Source organism: Grampus griseus (assembly GCF_964374135.1).
Source record: "Grampus griseus genome assembly, chromosome: 6".
NCBI lineage: Eukaryota > Metazoa > Chordata > Mammalia > Artiodactyla > Delphinidae > Grampus > Grampus griseus.
In genome coordinates, this window is record NC_139000.1 from 56,362,535 (window position 1) to 56,381,449 (window position 18,915).

Below are 18,915 nucleotides of genomic sequence, written 5' to 3' on the forward strand. Positions count from 1 at the left end.
AGAACTCACACTCCGATGGGCCCCATGCCAGGGCCACCTCCGCCATGGGGAATGCAGAAGGTCTTGTGAAGATTTAGGTGTGAGACATCAGACCCAACGTCTCCAGGACGACAGATTCCCACCTACCACAAAGGGAAAGAACCAAAAGCAAAAGTCAACAGCTCGAAGGGGTGTTCCGGAGAGGCGGCCATGCTGCTCCCCCTGAGAGGAAAGGCAGATGGAGCTGTTCACAGAAACATACTTAATACCGCAATCAGGCCGCCCCCGCCAGCATCCTTCGCCTTCCGTGTGCCCGTGGCCTTTAAACTGCCGGTCCTTCGGCTGCGGACAGGGGCGCTGAGTTTCCCGTTGGGAGGTAAAGTGGCCCCCCTTTACCTCCCAAATGCCGCAAGGAGGCAGGCCTCTGGGCACTAGGTACCCCACCCTCGCCCTACACATGCTGGTGCGAGGCCCTCCCAAGGCCAAGGAGGCGGAGCGCTTTCCCCAAGAACACAGTGAGTGGGATGCAGTGCCTGTCTCTTCTCCCTCCACAGACGAGAGAATTGAGACAAGGAAATTATATGCCCTGCTCTGTATAAATACAACTGGATATAAACTTCAGGAGGCCAAAGTATATCATCTCTCTCGTTCACTCCCGTATCTTGAGCATCTAATACCGTGCCAGGCATATGATTGCTCTGACAGTCCTGCACCAGCCTCCCGGGCTTCCTCCCAGCACAGCCTGTGAGCGACAGCCCTTCCCTCGCACCTGACTGGGCCTCTGGGGCGAGGAGGTGCTGCACAAAAGGAAGTCTGAGGCACACACAAGTTAACTGCCTGGTCCAAGATCACAGAACTAAGCTGTGAGACTTGAGCTGGTGTCCTTCATGCATCACATCTTCCCATCATTTAAGAAGCCACTGAGATACTTGCATATTTAGCTGTCTCCTACCTGCGGTGTGGCTGACAAGGTCTTGGTGCTCCGGCCTGGTGTTAGGCCTGAGCCTCTGAGGTGGGAAAGCTGAGCTCAGGACACTGGTACACCAGAGACCTCCCAGTCCCACGTAATATCAATCAGCGACAGCTCTCCCAGAGATCTCCATCTCAGTGCTAAGACCCAGCTCCACCCAACAGCCAGCAAGCTCCAGTGCTGGATGCCCCATGCCAATGAACTAGCAAGACAGGAACACAAGCCACCCATTAGCAAAGAGGCTGCCTAAAATCATACTAAGTTCACAGACACCCCAAGACACATTACCGGACGTGGCCCTGCCCACCAGAAAGAAAAGATCCAGCCCCACCCACCAGAACACAGGCACAAGTCCCCTCCACCAGGAAGCCTACACCAGCCACTGAACCAACCTCACCCACTGGGGGCAGACACCAAAAACAATGGGAAATATGAACCTGCAGCCTGCGAAAAGGAGACCCAAACACAGTAAGTTAAGCAAAATGAGAAAACAGAGAAATATGCAGATAAAGGAGCAAGGTAAAAACCCACCAGAACAAACAAATGAAGAGGAAATAGGCAGTCTACCTGAAAAAGAATTCAGAGGAATGATAGTACAGGGGATTCAAAATCTTGGAAACAGAATGGAGAAAATACAAGAACCGTTTAACAAGGACCCAGAAGAACTAAAGAGCAAACAAACAATGATGAACAACACACTAAATGAAATTAAAAATTCTCTAGAAGGCATCAATAGCAGAATAACTGAGGCAGAAGAACGGAGGAATGACCTGGAAGATAAAATAGTGGAAATAACTACTGCAGAGCAGAATAAAGAAAAAGAATGAAAAGAATTCAGGACAGTCTCACAGACCTCTGGGACAACATTAAACACACCAACATTCGAATTATAGGAGTCCCAGAAAAAGAGAAAAAGAAAGGGACTGAGAAAATAACTGAAGAGATTATAGTTGAAAACTTCCCTAACATGGAAAAGGAAATAGTCAATCAAGGCCAGGAAGCACAGAGTCCCATACAGGAAAAATACAAGGAGAAACACACCAAGACACATATTAATCAAACTGTCAAAAATTAAATACAAAGAAAAAACATTACAAGCAGCAAGGGAAAATTAAAAAAAAAACATACAAGGGAATCCCCATAAGGTTAACAGCTGATCTTTCAGCAGAAATCTGCAAGCCAGAAGGGAGTGGCAGGACATATTTAAACTGATGAAAGGGAAAAACCTAAAACCAACATTACTCTACCTAGCAAGGATCTCATTCAGATTCGACAGAGAAATTAAAACTTTTACAGACAAGCAAAAGCTAAGAGAATTCAGCACCACCAAACCAGCTTTACAACAAATGCTAAAGGAACTTCTCTAGGCAGGAAACACAGGAGAAGAAAAATACCTACAATAACAAACCCAACACAATTAAGAAAATGGTAATAGGAACATACATATCGATAATTACCTTAAATATAAATGGTTTAATAATCCAACCAAAAGACATAGACTGGCTGAATGGATACAAAAACAAGACCTGTATATATGCTGTCTACAAGAGACCCACTTCAGACCTAGGGACACATACAGACTGAAAGTGAGGGGATGGAAAAAGATATTCCATGCAAATGGAAATCAAAACAAAGCTAGAGTAGCAATTCTCATATCAGACAAAATAGACTTGAAAATAAAAACTATTAGAAGAGACATAGAAGGACACTACATACTGATCAAGGGATTGATCCAAGAAGAAGATATAACAATTGTAAATATTTATGCACCCAACATAGGAGCACCTCAATACATAAGGCAAATACTAACAGCCATAAAAGGGGAAATTGACAGTAACACGCTCACAGTAGGGGACTTTAACACCCCACTTTCACCAATGGACAGATAATCCAAAATGAAAATAAATAAGGAAACACAAGCTTTAAATGTTACGTTAAACCAGATGGACTTAATTGATATTTATAGGACATTCCATCCAAAAACAACAGAATACACATTTTTCTCAAGTGCTCATGGAACATTCTCCAGGATAGATCATATCTTCGGTCACAAATCAAGCCGTAGTAAATTTAAGAAAATTGAAACTGTATCAAGTATCTTCTCTGACCACAACGCTATGAGACTAGATATCAATTACAGGAAAAGATCTGTAAAAAATACAAACACATGGAGGCTAAACAATACACTACTTAATAACGAAGTGATCACTGAAGAAATCAAACAGGAAATAAAAACATACCTAGAAACAAATGACAATGGAGACATGATGCCCCAAAACCTATGGGATGCAGCAAAAGCAGTTCTAAGAGGGAAGTTTATAGCAATACAATCCTACCTTAAGAAACAGAAAACATCTCAAATAAACAACCTAACCTTGCACCTAAAGCAATTAGATAAAGAACAAGAAAACCCCAAAGTTAGCAGAAGGAAAGAAATCATAAAAATCAGATAAGAAATTAATGAAAAAGAAATGAAGGAAATGATAGCAAAGATCAATAAAACTAAAAGCTGATTCTTTGAGAAGATAAACAAAATTGATAAACCATTAGCCAGTCTCATCAAGAAAAAAAAGGAGAAGACTCAAATCAATAGAATTAGAAATGAAAAAGCAGAAGTAAAAACTGACACTGCAGAAATACAAAAGATCATGAGAGATTACTACAAGCAACTCTATGCCAATAAAATGGACAACCTGGAAGGAATGGACAAATTCTTAGAAATGCACAATTGCCAAGACTGAATCAGGAAGAAATAGAAATTATGAACAGACCAATCACAAGCACTGAAACTGAAACTGTGATTAAAAATCTTGCAACAAACAAGAGCCCAGGAACAGATGGCTTCACAGGCGAATTCTATCAAACATTTAGAGAAGAGCTAACACCTATCCTTCTCAAACTCTTCCAAAATATAGCAGACGGAAAACACTCCCAAACTCATTCTACAAGGCCACCATCACCTTGATACCAAAACCAGACAAGGATGTCACAAAAAAAGAAGACTACAGGCCAATATCACTGATGAACATAGATGCAAACATCCTCAACAAAATACTAGCAAACAGAATCCAACAGCACATGAAAAGGATCATACACCATGATCAAGTGGGGTTTATTCCAGGAATGCAAGGATTCTTCAATATACACAAATCAATCAATATGATAAACCATATTAACAAATTGAAGGAGAAAAACCATATGATTATCTCAGTAAATGCAGAGAAAGCTTTCGACAAAATTCAACACCCATTTATGATAAAAACCCTGCAGAAAGTAGGCATAGAGGGAACTTTCCTCAACATAATAAAGGCCATATATGACAAACCCACAGCCAACATCGTCCTCAATGGTGAAAAATTGAACGCATTTCCACTAAGATCAGGAACAAGACAAGGTTGCCCACTCTCACCACTCTTATTCAACATAGTTTTGGAAGTTTTAGCCACAGCAATCAGAGAAGAAAAGGAAATAAAAGGAATCCAAATTGGAAAAGAAGAAGTAAAGCTGTCACTGTTTGCAGATGACATGATAGTATACATAGAGAATCCTAAAGATGCTACCAGAAAACTACTAGAGCTAATCAATGAATTTGGTAAAGTAGCAGGATACAAAATTAATGCACAGAAATCTATGGCATTCTTATACACTAATGATGAAAAATCTGAAAGTGAAATCAAGAAAACACTCCCATTTACCATTGCAACAAAAAGAATAAAATATCTAGGAATAAACCTACCTAAGGAAACAAAAGACCTGTATGCAGAAAATTATAAGACACTGATGAAAAAAATTAAAGATGATACAAATAGATGGAGAGATATACCATGTTCTTGGGTTGGAATAATCAACACTGTGAAAATGACTATACTACCCAAAGCAATCTAGATTCAATGCAATCGCTATCAAACTACCACTGGCATTTTTCACAGAACTAGAACAAAAATTTCACAATTTGTATGGAAACGCAAAAGACCCCGAATAGCCAAAGCAATCTTGAGAATGAAAAACGGAGCTGGAGGAATCAGGCTTCCTGACTTCAGACTATATGACAAAGCTACAGTAATCAAGACAGTATGGTACTGGCACAAAAACAGAAAGATAGATCAATGGAACAGGATAGAAAGCCCAGAGATACACCCACGCACATAAGGTCACCTTATCTTTGATAAAGGAGGCAGGAATGTATAGTGGAGAAAGGACAGCCTCTTCAATAAGTGGTGCTCAGAAAACTGGACAGGTACATGTAAAAGTATGAGATTAGATCACTCCCTAACACCATACACAAAAATAAGCTCAAAATGGATTAAAGACCTAAATGTAAGGCCAGAAACTCTCAAACTCTTAGAGGAAAACATAGGCAGAACACTCTATGATATAAATCACAGCAAGATCCTTTTCGACCCACCTCCTACAGAAATGGAAATAAAAACAAAAATAAACAAATGGGACCTAATGAAACTTCAAGGCTTTTGCACAGCAAAGGAAACCATAAACAAGACCAAAAGACAACCCTCAGAACGGGAGAAAATATTTGCAAATGAAGCAACTGACAAAGGATTAATTTCCAAAATTTATAAGCAGCTCATGCAGCTCAATAACAAAAAAACAAACAACCCAATCCAAAAATGGGCAGAAGACCTAAATAGACATTTCTCCAAAGAAGATATACAGACTGCCAACAAACACATGAAAGAATGCCCAACATCATTAATCATTAGAGAAATGCAAATCAAAACTGCGATGAAATATCATTTCACACCAGTCAGAATGGCCATCATCAAAAAATCTAGAAACAATAAATGCTGGAGAGGGTGTGGAGAAAAGGGAACACTCTTGCACTGCTGGTGGGAATGTGAATTAGTACAGCCACTATGGAGAACAGTATGGAGTTTCCTTAAAAAACTACAAGTAGAACTCCCATATAACCCAGCAATCCCACTACTGGGCATATACCCTGAGAAAACCATAATTCAAGAAGAGTCATGTACCAAAATGTTCATTGCAGCTCTATGTACAATAGCCCGGAGATGGAAATAACCTAAGTGTCCATCATTGGATGAATGGATAAAGAAGATGTGGCACATATATACAATGGAATATTACTAAGCCATAAAAAGAAACGAAATTGAGCTATTTGTAATGAGGTGGATGGACCTAGAGTCTGTCATACAGAGTGAAGTAAGTCAGAAAGAGAAAGACAGATAGTGTATGCTAACACATATATATGGAATTTAAGAAAAAAAAATGTCATAAGAACCTAGGGGTAAGACAGGAATAAAGACACAGACTTACTAGAGAATGGACTTGAGGATATGGGGAGGGGGAAGGGTAAGCTGGGACAAAGCGAGAGAGAGGCATGGACATATATACACTACCAAATGTAAGGTAGATAGCTAGTGGGAAGCAACCGCATAGCACAGGGAGATTAGCTCGGTGCTTTGTGACCGCCTGGAGGGGTGGGATAGGGAGGGTGGGAGGGAGGGAGACTCAAGAGGGAAGAGATATGGGAACATATGTTAAAAAAAAAAATTTATTGAATTTGTTACAATGAAAACAAAAAAAAGAAATAAAAGGAATCCAAATCGGAAAAGAAAAACTGTCACTCTTTGCAGATGACATGACACTATACATAGAGAATCCTAAAGATGCTATCAGAAAACTACTAGAGCTAATCAATGAATTTGGTAAAGTAGCAGGATACAAAATTAATGCACAGAAATCTCTTGCATTCCTATACACTAATGATGAAAATTCTGAAAGAGAAATTAAGGAAACACTCCCATTTACCATTGCAACGAAAACAATAAAATGCCTAGGAATAAACCTACCTAAGGAGACAAAAGACCTATATGCAGAAAATTATAAGACACTGATGAAAAAAATTAAAGACATAGAAAGAGATGGAGAGATATACCATGTTCTTGATTGGAAGAATCAACATTGTGAAAATGACTATACTACCCAAAGCAATCTACAGATTCAATGTAATCCCTATCAAACTACCACTGGCATTTTCCACAGAACTAGAACAAAAAATTTCACAATTTGTATGGAAACACAAAAGACCCCGAAGAGCCAAAGCAATCTTGAGAAGGAAAAACGGGGCTGGAGGAATCAGGCTCCCTGACTTCAGACTATATTATAAAGCTACAGTCATCAAGACAGTATAGTACTGGCACAAAACCAGAAATATAGATCAATGGAACAGGATAGAAAGCCCAGAGATAAACCCACACACATATGATCACCTTATCTTTGATAAAGGAGGCAAGAATATACAATGGAGGAAAGACAGTCTCTTCAATAAGTGGTGCTGGGAAAACTGGATAGCTACATGTAAAAGAATGATATTAGAACACTCCCTAACACTGTATACAAAAATAAACTCAAAATGGATTAAAGACCTAAATTTAAGGCCAGACACTATAAAACTCTTAGGGGAAAACATAGGCAGAACACTCTATGACATCAATCACAGCAACATCCTTTTTGACCCACCTCCTAGTGAAATGGAAATAAACACAAAAATAAACAAATGGGACCCAATAAAACTTAAAAGCTTTTGCACAGCAAAGGAAATCATAAACAAGACGAAAAGACAGCCCTCAGAATGGGAGAAAATATTTGTAAACAAAGCAACGGACAAAGGATTAATCTCCAAAGTATACAAGCAGCTCATGCAGCTCAATGTCAAAAAAAACAAACAACCCAATCCAAAAATGGGCAGAAGACCTAAACAGACATTTCTCCAAAGAAGATATACAGATTGCCAACAAACACATGAAAGGATGCTCAACATCACTAACTATTAGAGAAATGCAAATCAAAACTACAATGAGGTATCACCTCACACCAGTCAGAATGGCCATCATCAAAAAATCTACAAACAATAAATGCTGGAGAGGGTGTAGAGAAAAGGGAACCCTCTTGCACTGTTGGTGGGAATGTAAATTGATACAGCCACTATGGAGAACAGTATGGAGGTTCCTTAAAAAACTACAAATAGAACCACCATATGACCCAGCAATCCCACTACTGGGCATATACCCTGAGAAAACCATAATTCAAAAAGAGGTATGGGGCTTCCCTGGTGGCGCAGTGGTTGAGAGTCCGCCTGCCGATGCAGGGGACACGGGTTCGTGCCCCGGTCCAGGAGGATCCCACATGCCGTGGAGCGGCTGGGCCCGTGAGCCATGGCCACTGGGCCTGCGCGTCTGGAGCCTGTGCTCCGCAACGGGAGAGGCCATAGCAGTAAGAGGCCCGCGTACCACAAAAAAAAAAAAAAAAAAGAGACATGTACCACAACGTTCATTGCAGCACTATTTACAATAGCCAGGACATGGAAACAACCTAAGTGTCCATCAACAGATGAATGAATAAAGAAGATGTGGCACATATATACAACGGAATATTACTCAGCCATAAAAAGAAACGAAATTCAACTATTTGTAGTGAGGTGCATGGACCTAGAGTCTGTCATACCGTGTGAAGTAAGTCAGAAAGAGAAAAACAAATACCGTGTGCTAACACATTTATATGGAATCTTAAAAAAAAACAAACAAAAACATGGTTCTGATGAACCTAGGGGCAGGACAGGAATAAAGATGCAGACTTAGAGAATGAACTTGAGGACACGGGGAAGGGGAAGGGTAAGCTGGGACAAAGTGAGAGAGTAGTATTGACATATATACACTTCCAAATGTAAAACAGATAGCTAGTGGGAAGCAGCTGCATAGCACAGGGAGGTCAGCTCTGTGCTCTGTGACCACCTAGACGGGTGGTATAGGGAGCGGGGAGGGAGACACAAGAGGTGGGGGGGGATATGGGGATAGATGTATATATATAGCTGATTCACTTTGTTATACAGCAGAAACTAACACAACATTGTAAAGCAATTATACTCCAATAAAGATGTTAAAAAAAAAAAATACTGCAACCAAAACCTGGCATCCCACAGGCAGCGTGGCTTGTGGTTTCTATGGAAACAGCAACTGACTTTTTAGCCTAATTTAGATTTTAAAATACAGATTTGAATATACAGTCAATTCCTAAGTATTCACCCCAAGAGGGAGAAGAGGAAGTATCCCTAGCGCAAGAAAGGATAGTACCTCCCTGCTATTGAAACAGGCAATTTCTAGCACCCCTGCTTTGGGTATCATGCACTTTACCAAAGGGCCCCTTAGGGCACGTGGCTATAAAGGGCTGGAAGGCTGTTGGAGAGAATACTGAGCCGAGGGAGAGAAAGGGAGGCTGACAGCTTTCCTGGACCATCCTGGTACCGGCCACAACATTCAATGGGTGTTCCTGCCACTTTGGCATTTGGACTAATTGTGAATGTGGTCAAAGATAAAGAATCCATTTATGCTATTGAAGCAATAGAATCCCTGGACTACTCAAAAGAAATCAGACAGGAGCAAAGAAAAGCAGAGAGTCTGAAATGGTTAAAAAAACTTTTTTTTTAAAGGAAGGGACTTCCCTGGTGGCGCAGTGGTTAAGAATCCACCTGCCAATGCAGGGGATACGGGTTCCAGCCCTTGTCTGGGAAGATTCCACATGCCACAGAGCAACTAAGCCTGTGCACTACAACTACTAAGCCTGCGCTCTAGAGCCCACAAGCCACAACTACTGAAGCCCGTGCGCCTAGAGCCCGTACTCCGCAACAAAGAGAAGCCACTGCAATGAGAAGCCCGTGCACAGCAACAAAGAGTAGCCCCCGCTCGCCGCAACTAGAGAAAGCCAGTGCGCAGCAACGAAGACCCAATGCAGTCCAAAATAAATAAATAAATTTATTTTTTAAAAAAAAGGAGAGGAGGAAGCTGAGAAGACTCTTAAAAAGATGACAAGTCCCTGTCCTCCAGTCTCCCTAACGCATTTCCTCAAAGGTACACATCACACAGACCACCACCACACCCCCGCAGCCCTGCCAAGAAGTCAGGATCAGCCCTTCGGGGACAGAGCTATTCAGCTGTTTCACACTGATGAAGCTGAAGCTAGTCCAAGGCCATGGGAGACCAACAGCCACCAGTGGCCAAAACTTGGGTCTAAATTCCCTCAGGAAGGGAGTCAGGTGACCTCATTGCCTTTAGTACCCCCAGAGGGATAACACCCTGTGACAAGCTAAGGACATTCAGCTCACTCCCTGCTTCCCTTCAACCTTTTTACCTCCTCCTCAGCATCGCCCGTGACCTCCTTAGGGTCTGTAATCTCAGTGAAATTGTGGTACATACTTTGTTTGATTTGGCAATATAGAAAAAGTCAGTCTTTGTTCTGAATTCAGTGTCATGTTTTAAGACAACTGGCAAGAAATCAAAGAAAATGAATTTTTTTTTTTTTTGTACTTAACCATTTTCTCAGGGAGCCCTCTCACACTGCCCACCTGAGCATTCATATTTGCTCCGTCCAGGTAGACCTGTCCTCCGTGTTGATGGATCAGGTCACACACATCTCCGATGTTCTCTTCAAACACTCCATTGGTGGATGGGTACGTAATCATGATTGCTGCCAGGTTCTCCTTGTGTTTATCTACCTGAAAGATTAAAAAAGGGCAGAGGGAGACAATGAGAGGGAATGTTTCTTTCTTAGCCAATCCCTCGCTTTTTATTTTAAAGGATTAAGAAAGACGAAGACTTGTTCTTTTCATTTCTGGAACTGTCTCAATGTAGGATGACGCTAATAGAAGATCCACAGCCATTACCCCCTTTGTAAATCATTCCAAAGAAATAACAAGATCCCTTCAGGACAGGTCTCCATTGTCAAAACCAAAAAACTGTTCAGAAGATTTTTGGGTATTTTGGGCTCAACTCTCTAAAGTGGTTTTCCTTTGGTTCAAATCATCTCAATAATTATTTCAGATCTTTTCGGTTCCAGACAAGTTGATTCTCACAGTTAATCTCTCTCTGCTCATCTTGCCATATCCACCCTTATCCCCTTTCCCTCCCATTCTACTGAAATTAGAATTCCCACTAGGAGTGTTCTGCTCTGATTAAAAAAAAAACTCCACCGTTTTTCCTTTTGACAGAAGGCAAGCATATATAAAAGGCATGTTCCTGTTTTTTTGACCAGCAAGTCAGTGAACAGGCTCATGTGGAAATGAAAAAACAAAAATTTAAGGTCATATCCTATTTTGGAGAGCCTTAATAATTATACCTACTGACCCAGAATATTTATCAGTAAAAACTTTATGGAGCTATGGAAGCAGGAGGGTGGGTACGAGAGGTGAGCAGCGTTGTGTGTTTTCATCTTCCCTTTGAGGTAGTTACATGAAGTTCTCAGTCTCCATACCTAATAACCCCGACAAAATCACATTGCTATTCAAGTGATTTCCTTCCCTCTTAAGATGCAGCCTCCAGTCCACCAGTGGAAAGCAGATACAGTTGCTAGGCAACCTCTTCCTGGAGGTTGGGAGGTTGGGAGTGGGGATTGGTGCTGGAAGAAGGAAGATGGAATATTGCCTGAAATTCAGCAGGTAACGGCTGGGCCCATCACAAGCATCTGCAAAATCTACATTTATGTTTTAATTCCCAACACAAAGATTGAGAATACCAGTGACTGCCAGTGTGACTGTTAATGGGGGAAGGAGGGGAAGGTTGGGCAGAAGGAGGCAGGTAGATCCTGCAAGGAGTATCCTTACTACCACCATGAATAATTCAGTTTCTTACACATGCACACATTAGATGAGGGGGTTTCAGCGTAAAGGACTTTCTCCCTGTTAGAGAAGGAAGAGGTAAAATAGACTGTGGTCAGCTTTACTCTGGACCAGAAATGTGACTCTTGCTTTTATTTTTCTTATAGAGTCGGCTAGGTTGTCTGATTTTATGCCATTCCCCCTAGACTCATTCAGAGGAGGAACTGCAGTCTTTTAATTAGAATGCAAAAGAAGATAAACCATCCCTGATCCCCACATCTTCTTTCCAACCCAGACCTCCCCATCTGTTAAGTGGAAGATGAGTACCATAGCCTTGAGGTGAGCTGCATCGATATTCCCGTATTTATCCACCTCCACAGGCTGAATCTTCATGCCTGCCATGTGTGCACTTGCAGGATTGGTTCCATGTGCGGATTTTGGAATGAGGCAAACCTTAGGAATGGAATGAAAGGAAGGAAGGAGAGAAAAATCACCAGGCTATTCATAATGACAGAAAAGTCCTACAAAATACTTGGAGCATAAATTCAGTAGGTGCCACATGCTCTATTTAAATTGACCAGTAGTGCCTTAAAGTTTACTACTATTTCATTAGTACTGTACTGCAAAACAATGTCCAACAGGAGTTTACACTGAATCCCCAAATACTGTTCCCTAAAGACTTTCAGAATATTAATACTCTCCTCCCTTATCCCAGCAACACCAAAAACAGGCCTAGACTTATTCTAACCTTGTCTCAGCTATAATATATAGAAAGCACCTTACAAGAACATGAGATTGGAAGTTAAACTCTAGGACTCAAATGCACACATCACAGCTCCAGTGCTCTGCTTGGCTCTACTGAGACCAGAAGAAGTAATAGTCGACATATTCCAAGGCCTCCCAGTGCCAACACACCAATGACTACTTCATTATTGGATGCTTACTCTGTGCAATGAATTGTTAGTTGCCATGAGAATCATAACTAAGCACAAATGCCGATCAGCCCCTGCCCTGTGCTCACACACTGCATTCACTGACAAGGCTGGCATCCATATAAATAAATGTCTAGAAGGACTTCCCTGGAGGTCCAGTGGCTAAGACTCCGCGCTTACAATGCAGGGGACGCGGGTTCGATCCCTGGTTGGGGAACTAAGATCCCACATGCTGGGTGGTGTGGTCAGATTAAAATATAAAAATAAATAAATAAATAAAAGGACCCTTTAAACAGGGACTACATCACCTCAACCTAGTCTCCTCGGCCAGTGGAAACATTTCCTCCTCCCTTATCTGAGGAAGCCGTTCCTCTCTTTCCAAAGCATCTTGTCGTTGTCAGTATAATTGGGGAAATAAAAATTCTTTAAAAAAAATGTCTAGAGCCCACAGGTACCAAAGGAACTCAGAATAACGGGGTGCCACTTCAAGTTGAAGAGATCAAGAGAAAGTATTTCAAAAAAAAAAGAGAGAAAGTATTTCAAGAGCTAGAACCTAAGCCAGAGCTTAAAGATGTGCTGAATTCTTATGGAAGGCGGATGGTAGGCACGCACAACGTTAAAATTCCCAGATTTAGGGCTTCCCTGGTGGTGCAGCGGTTGAGAGTCCGCCTGCCGATGCAGGGGACACGGGTTCGTGCCCCGGTCTGGGAGGATCCCACGTGCTGCAGTGTGGCTGGGCCCATGAGCCATGGCCACTGAGCCTGTGCGTCCGGAGCCTGTGCTCCACAATGGGAGAGGCCACAACAGTGAGAGGCCCGCGTACCGCAAAAAAAAAAAAAAAAAAAAAATTCCCAAATTTAAATCATTTTCATTTCCTGCCCCCAAATCATGTGAACACAGGTGCTCTGTATGACCTGATGGTGCCCCACTACAGGAAAGGGCCTCATGGAGTTTCCTCCAACAGAAAGCAACAAGAAGAAGCAATACTAACCCTGAAAACCATCCTGTTTTTCATTTTTTTTAATCCCAGAACCAATACTGACACCCCTTGAAGAGAAATGGATGGGCATCATAAAAATGGGCTTATGAAGGGGAAATTTAGCTTACAGCCGTTTCCTCAAAAACAGCAAAGCCATCTACTTAAGCAAAATGCATGTGATCCAAAGAGAACTACAAACAGAGGCAAACATGAAATTACTTTGCTGTTCTTCTGCAGACAGGGAGTTAGTGCCTCTTTTGAATGGTTACTGGTCTCATGCTGATTATGCTGTGTTGTCCTCAAATCCTTTTTCTTGTTTAACTGTTTCCCTTTTGTATTAAATTCTTTAATTTCTTAGGACCAAAGCTGGAGTTATTTTTCCTTTCTCACGAGATATTTTTATTCTACCAAAGGATCTTTGGATAAAAGGATACCTTCTGGGCAGAACACTGATCAAGGAAGGGAAAGGTGAATATTTAAAAGTGAATATAAAATATTTGTTAAAGGCCTCAATGAAGAATTCATACCAGAGAAGTTACGAGGCAACAAAAACATCCAAGCTAAAAATGTCACTCATCTTGCGATACACTGAATAGCATCCAAATGTGTCCACATTCTAATCCCAGAGTCTACGAATGTGACTTTATTTGGCAAAAGGGATTTTGCTGGTGTGATTAAATTAAGGATCTTGAGGTGAGAAATTGAGGATCTCGAGATGGGATCTTGAAATCTGGATTATAGGTTGGACCCTAAATGCATTCACAAGTGTTCTCATCATAAGGAACCAGGGGAAGCTTTGACTACAGAGGAGGTAGAAGATGTGATAACTGAACAAGGGGTTGGAGTGATGGCAGGAAGGGGCCATGAGTCAAGGAATGTAGGAGGCCTCCAGAAACTAGGAAAGGCAAAGAAACAGATTCTCTCCTGGATCCTCCAGAAGGAACGAGCCCTGCCAACACACTGACTTTAGCCAAGTGAAACCAATTTCAGACTTCTAGCCTCCATAACTATAAGAAAATAAACCTGTGTTGTTCTAAGCCACTAAATTTGTAGTAATTTGTCACAGTAGCCATGGAAAACTAATACACATCCTGATATAAGGATTAGCGGAAAGAAAAGGTCTCAGTGGTTTTGTCAGGAATTTCTTGCTGTTAGATGTTTCTGATTTTCTATGTGGATCCTCACTTTAAAAATTGTGGTGTTGCAAAGGACTTGGAAATAACAGGACCCAGATTTGATATTTTATCAACACTAACCCTCTTTGGTTAGTGTTTAGGTGGATGCTGTGTTTTTCTAACCCCCCAATGCACCTGGTACAGACCCAACATAGCTCATCCTCAAACTCTTGCTGGGGGCTTCCCTGGTGGTGCAGTGGTTAAGAATCCATCTGCCAATGCAGGGAACACGGGTTCAAGCCCTGCTCTGGTAAGATCCCACATGCCGCGGAGCAACTAAGCCCACGAGCCACAACTACTGAAGCCCGTGTACCACAACTACTGAAGCCTGCGCACCTAGAGCCTGTGCTCCGCAACAAGCCACCGCAATGAGAAGCCACTCACTGCAACGAAAAGTAGCCCCCACTCGCGACAACCAGAGAAAGCCAGCACACAGCAACGGAAGAACCAACGCAGCCAAAAAACAAATGAATAAATAAATAAAATAAATCTATTAAAAAAAAAAAGACTTGCTGAATGAGTGACAGATTAAGGAGGAGGGCTACTTTGCAAGGGAAATCAATTTCTTACCACAGGTAAAATCGAAAAACAAAAGGCCACTCCTTTGCCTCAGGCAGCTGAGAAAAGAAAAACACATACAGGTTTGGGGGGTGTTTTTTGGCGGTGGGTTTTTTTTGTTTTTTGGGGAGTTCTTTGGTCAGCGTTTTCCCTTTGTATAGGAAATTCAGCCTCTGATCCACAAACCTGAGTTAGTATTTGACAGGCAAATTGAGTTAATAATCATAAAGTGTTTAGGACAGTGCCTGGCACAGGGTAATTTCTAGATAAGTGTTTGTTAAATAATTTGTATTCTCTCAAGTTAAACTGGTAAATCAAGAACTTGGCCATTGCATTTTAGGAACCTCTGAAATTTAACCTAAGAGTAAATGTGAAAATAACTTCCAAAACAGCTTGAAATAAGAGAATCATCAGGAACCTGGGAGGTTCTGTAGCACATGATTTCCCCACATTCTTTTTTCAAAAGGATATATTTTACTAGATTCCATTAGAGTCTGTTGTATGGAAACAGCTGTCTTAGACATCTCTGATGCTGAAAAGTCCTCCCTGATTATTTGAATAATAAGTCATTTTCTTTTTCTCTAACTAAAAAAGTCAGGTTTACTTAAAATCTTTAATCTAGAAAGGATGCCAACATTTCCAAACTTAAGAGTTCTGTATTTCTACAAGCTCAGTGACTGGGTAGCCCTCCCTGCCTCCCCTCACCCACCCCCCAAAATGCAGCATCCACTCCTCTCTGTCCTTCAGTGGAATAACCTCTCCCAACATTTCAGTGATGCTAGTGTGAACAGTGGTGCCAGAAGAAAAGTCACACACAAGGGGACTGAGAGAGAAGGGAGGACTGGAAAAAACAAAGAAGGAAAAGGAGCTAAAAAGAATCCATGAGTCACAGAAGAACTCTGCCCAGGCCCAATCAAAACGTCTCTCATCCTTTTTCCTTGACCTTTCTGGTTTGGTCCCCAACTCCTAGACATTCACAGATAGCTCCGGGTGTCAGACTAAAGAGCAGGGAACCCAGGAGGGATGGGAAGTATCACAGAGTGGACAGACCCGAGGTTTAGCTGGCCTTTTCTCGCTAGCTGCTCACTGGCCTTCCACAAGCACCACAGTGTAGATCTCGGCGGCCTCTCCATAAAGCAGGAGCGACATGAAGATGGTTACACAGGATGAATGGCTCCCTCCCCAGGAGTCCCAGACACCTCATGGTTAAAGAACATAACAATGGGAAGTTCCAGGGCCTACTGAGTACATGGAAGCCACGGAGGAAAAATAGAGAAAGCAACTTTAAATGTCAGTCATCTGGCATCCTCTCACTGGAGTCCCAGTGTTTCCTTTCTGACTCTATGACAGTGCTGAGATTCTGAGGTCCAAAGAACAATTGTAATTCCAAACTAACCCTTCTTAGAAAGTTAAAGAATTCAACACCCAAGGGGAAAAAAAAAAGTTGAAATATCAGGGACTGTATCTGTCTGATTTATCGCTTGATCTCTCTCTGGACTGGCACACACAGTACCTTGCATGTGGCCAGTCTTCAATAACTTATTCAAGTAATAAATGTCCTGTTTTCCGAAAGGTCTTTGCAAATCAATTCTATTCCCCAACCAGGACGAAGGCCTGGGAAAACACACCTGTGTAATCAGGATGGATAAGCAAGGGAAGGTGGGAGAAAATTTTTTTTCTCCTCTTTTGTGAAAGGGAAGTGAAATAGTATTTAAATTCTTCACTGCAAAATCCAGGCAACTGGCCATAAACAATCTTCCAGCTTTAATAAAACCAGGAATGGACTAAGATTGGACTACCACCCACTGCACCCCACTTATGTGGGCAGCCAGACCACCCCAGCACCTTTTCCTCTAACTCTCCTGGGCTGGGCAGACGCTTCGACCTGCTCCTGGCTCCTACCCACTGCTCCCTCTAACACCACCTCCACAGCTCATGCAGTTCAAGTTTAGCGTGGCCATCACCAAAATGAAGGTCCCAGGAACACAGACCTTCAGCCACAATCTGAAGCCTGTGTTGTTAGGTCATCTGCTAAAGGCACTGCCTTTGGGGATTAGTGAAGGCCTGGTGAGCCCATTAGCACCTGCTGGCCACACACAGGCCCCCCAAAAGCAGTTTGGACCCTAGAGACTAGACTCTCACCCAAAGCAAACAAAGAAGCAGAACCGTGAACTCTGCTCCATGTCCCATGTTTTCTTTTGTTGCTTAGAGCTGAGAATCACTTAATAGGGAATTTATTTATTCAATAAATATTTTCTGAGCATACATATGACAAGAACTGTGCTCAGGCACAGTAGGAGTTACAGAAGAATGAAAGCTCAGTCTCTGCCCTCTGTCCAGGGCTGAGCCAAGGAGGGAGGCTTGGAATGGCAACATTCCTGCCCCTTCCTCCCTTTGCTCCCTGCGGGGAGCAGGTCCACAGCCAACTGGCTGACTTTTACAGACTGGCTTTGAGAGAAAGCCTTTTATCTCCAAATGTTTTCCCTCAAAATGGTCCAGTGAAACGTCTTGGAGGCAAGGATCGTAATAGCCAGTTCATAGACATTTGTTTCTTGATTTTATGTTTCCCCAGCTTCTTCCAAGAAGACTTGGAGGGAGTGTCCCACAGAATGAAAGGGACCCTAAAGCTGAACCTGCTGCCCTCCCCCCACTCCCCGACGGTGAGCAAACGGTCCACACTCACTGTTCTGTGTCTCTCTCCTTTCCCGTCTAAGTAGGCTCGGATAGTGGCCAGCCCAGCGTATTCCCCCTGGGCTCCGCTGCAAAGACAGGAAGAAAAGGGTCAGAGCTTTATGCCTTTCTGCTTTCATTTACTCATTCAATATTCATCAGGCACAGGCTGTGTGTTCACCAACATGTGACACTAAAAGCTCACCTAGGACCCCTGCATGGGCCTAAAGTCTTGAACAACCAGAACAGTACCTGGTCTGTGCACTAAAGCTTACCCATGCACCTAAAAAAATTATTTTTATTATGGAAAATTCCAAAATTATAGAAAAGTAGAGAGAAGAATATAAGGAACCATCACATTATACCTATCATTCAGATTTAAAAATGATCAGATTATGGTCAATCTTGTTTCCACCTATATCCCTCAGTCTGAACTAGATTATTTTGAAGCAGAATTCAAGCATCATATAATTTCATCAATTCAATCTTCAATATGTATCTTTCAAAGATAAGAATTATTTTTGGGCTTCCCTGGTGGCGCAGTGGTTGAGAGTCCGCCTGCCGATGCAGGGGACACAGGTTCGTGCCCCGGTCCGGGAAGATCCCACATGCCACGGAGCGGTTGGGCCCGTGAGGCATGGCCACTGAGCCTGCACGTCCGGAGCTTGTGCTCCGCAACGGGAGAGGCCACAACAGTGAGAGGCCCACGTACCGCAAAAAAAAAAAAAAAAAAAAAAAAAAAAACCCACAAAGATAAGAATTATTTTTAAAAGATAACTGTAGGGACTTCCCTGGTGGTCCAGTGGTTAAGACTCCACGTTTCCACTGCACTGGGCACGGGTTTGATCCTGGTTGGGGAACTAAGATCCCACATGTTGCATGGCGCAGTGTGCATGCATGCAGGCATGCATGCATAAATAAATAAATGAATGAATGAATAAATAAATACAAAAGATAACTAATTATTACATCTAAAACAATGAACAATAATTTCTTAACATCACCAAATGTTCAGTCAATGATCAGAT

General features: G+C 42.1%; 1 protein-coding gene across 1 annotated transcript in view; it reads right to left on the reverse strand.

Annotated features, from left to right (window-relative positions):
- GLDC (glycine decarboxylase) overlaps positions 1-18,915 on the reverse strand; it is a 98,636-nt gene that overhangs the window by 17,741 nt on the left and 61,980 nt on the right. The window contains exons 16-19 of the mRNA XM_082657590.1: positions 17,901-17,976; positions 11,901-12,026; positions 10,326-10,475; positions 10-122 (exon numbers count right to left, since the gene is read on the reverse strand). Of these exons, the coding sequence (XP_082513716.1) occupies positions 10-122; positions 10,326-10,475; positions 11,901-12,026; positions 17,901-17,976 (465 nt within the window). The remainder of the gene's footprint in view (positions 1-9; positions 123-10,325; positions 10,476-11,900; positions 12,027-17,900; positions 17,977-18,915) is intronic.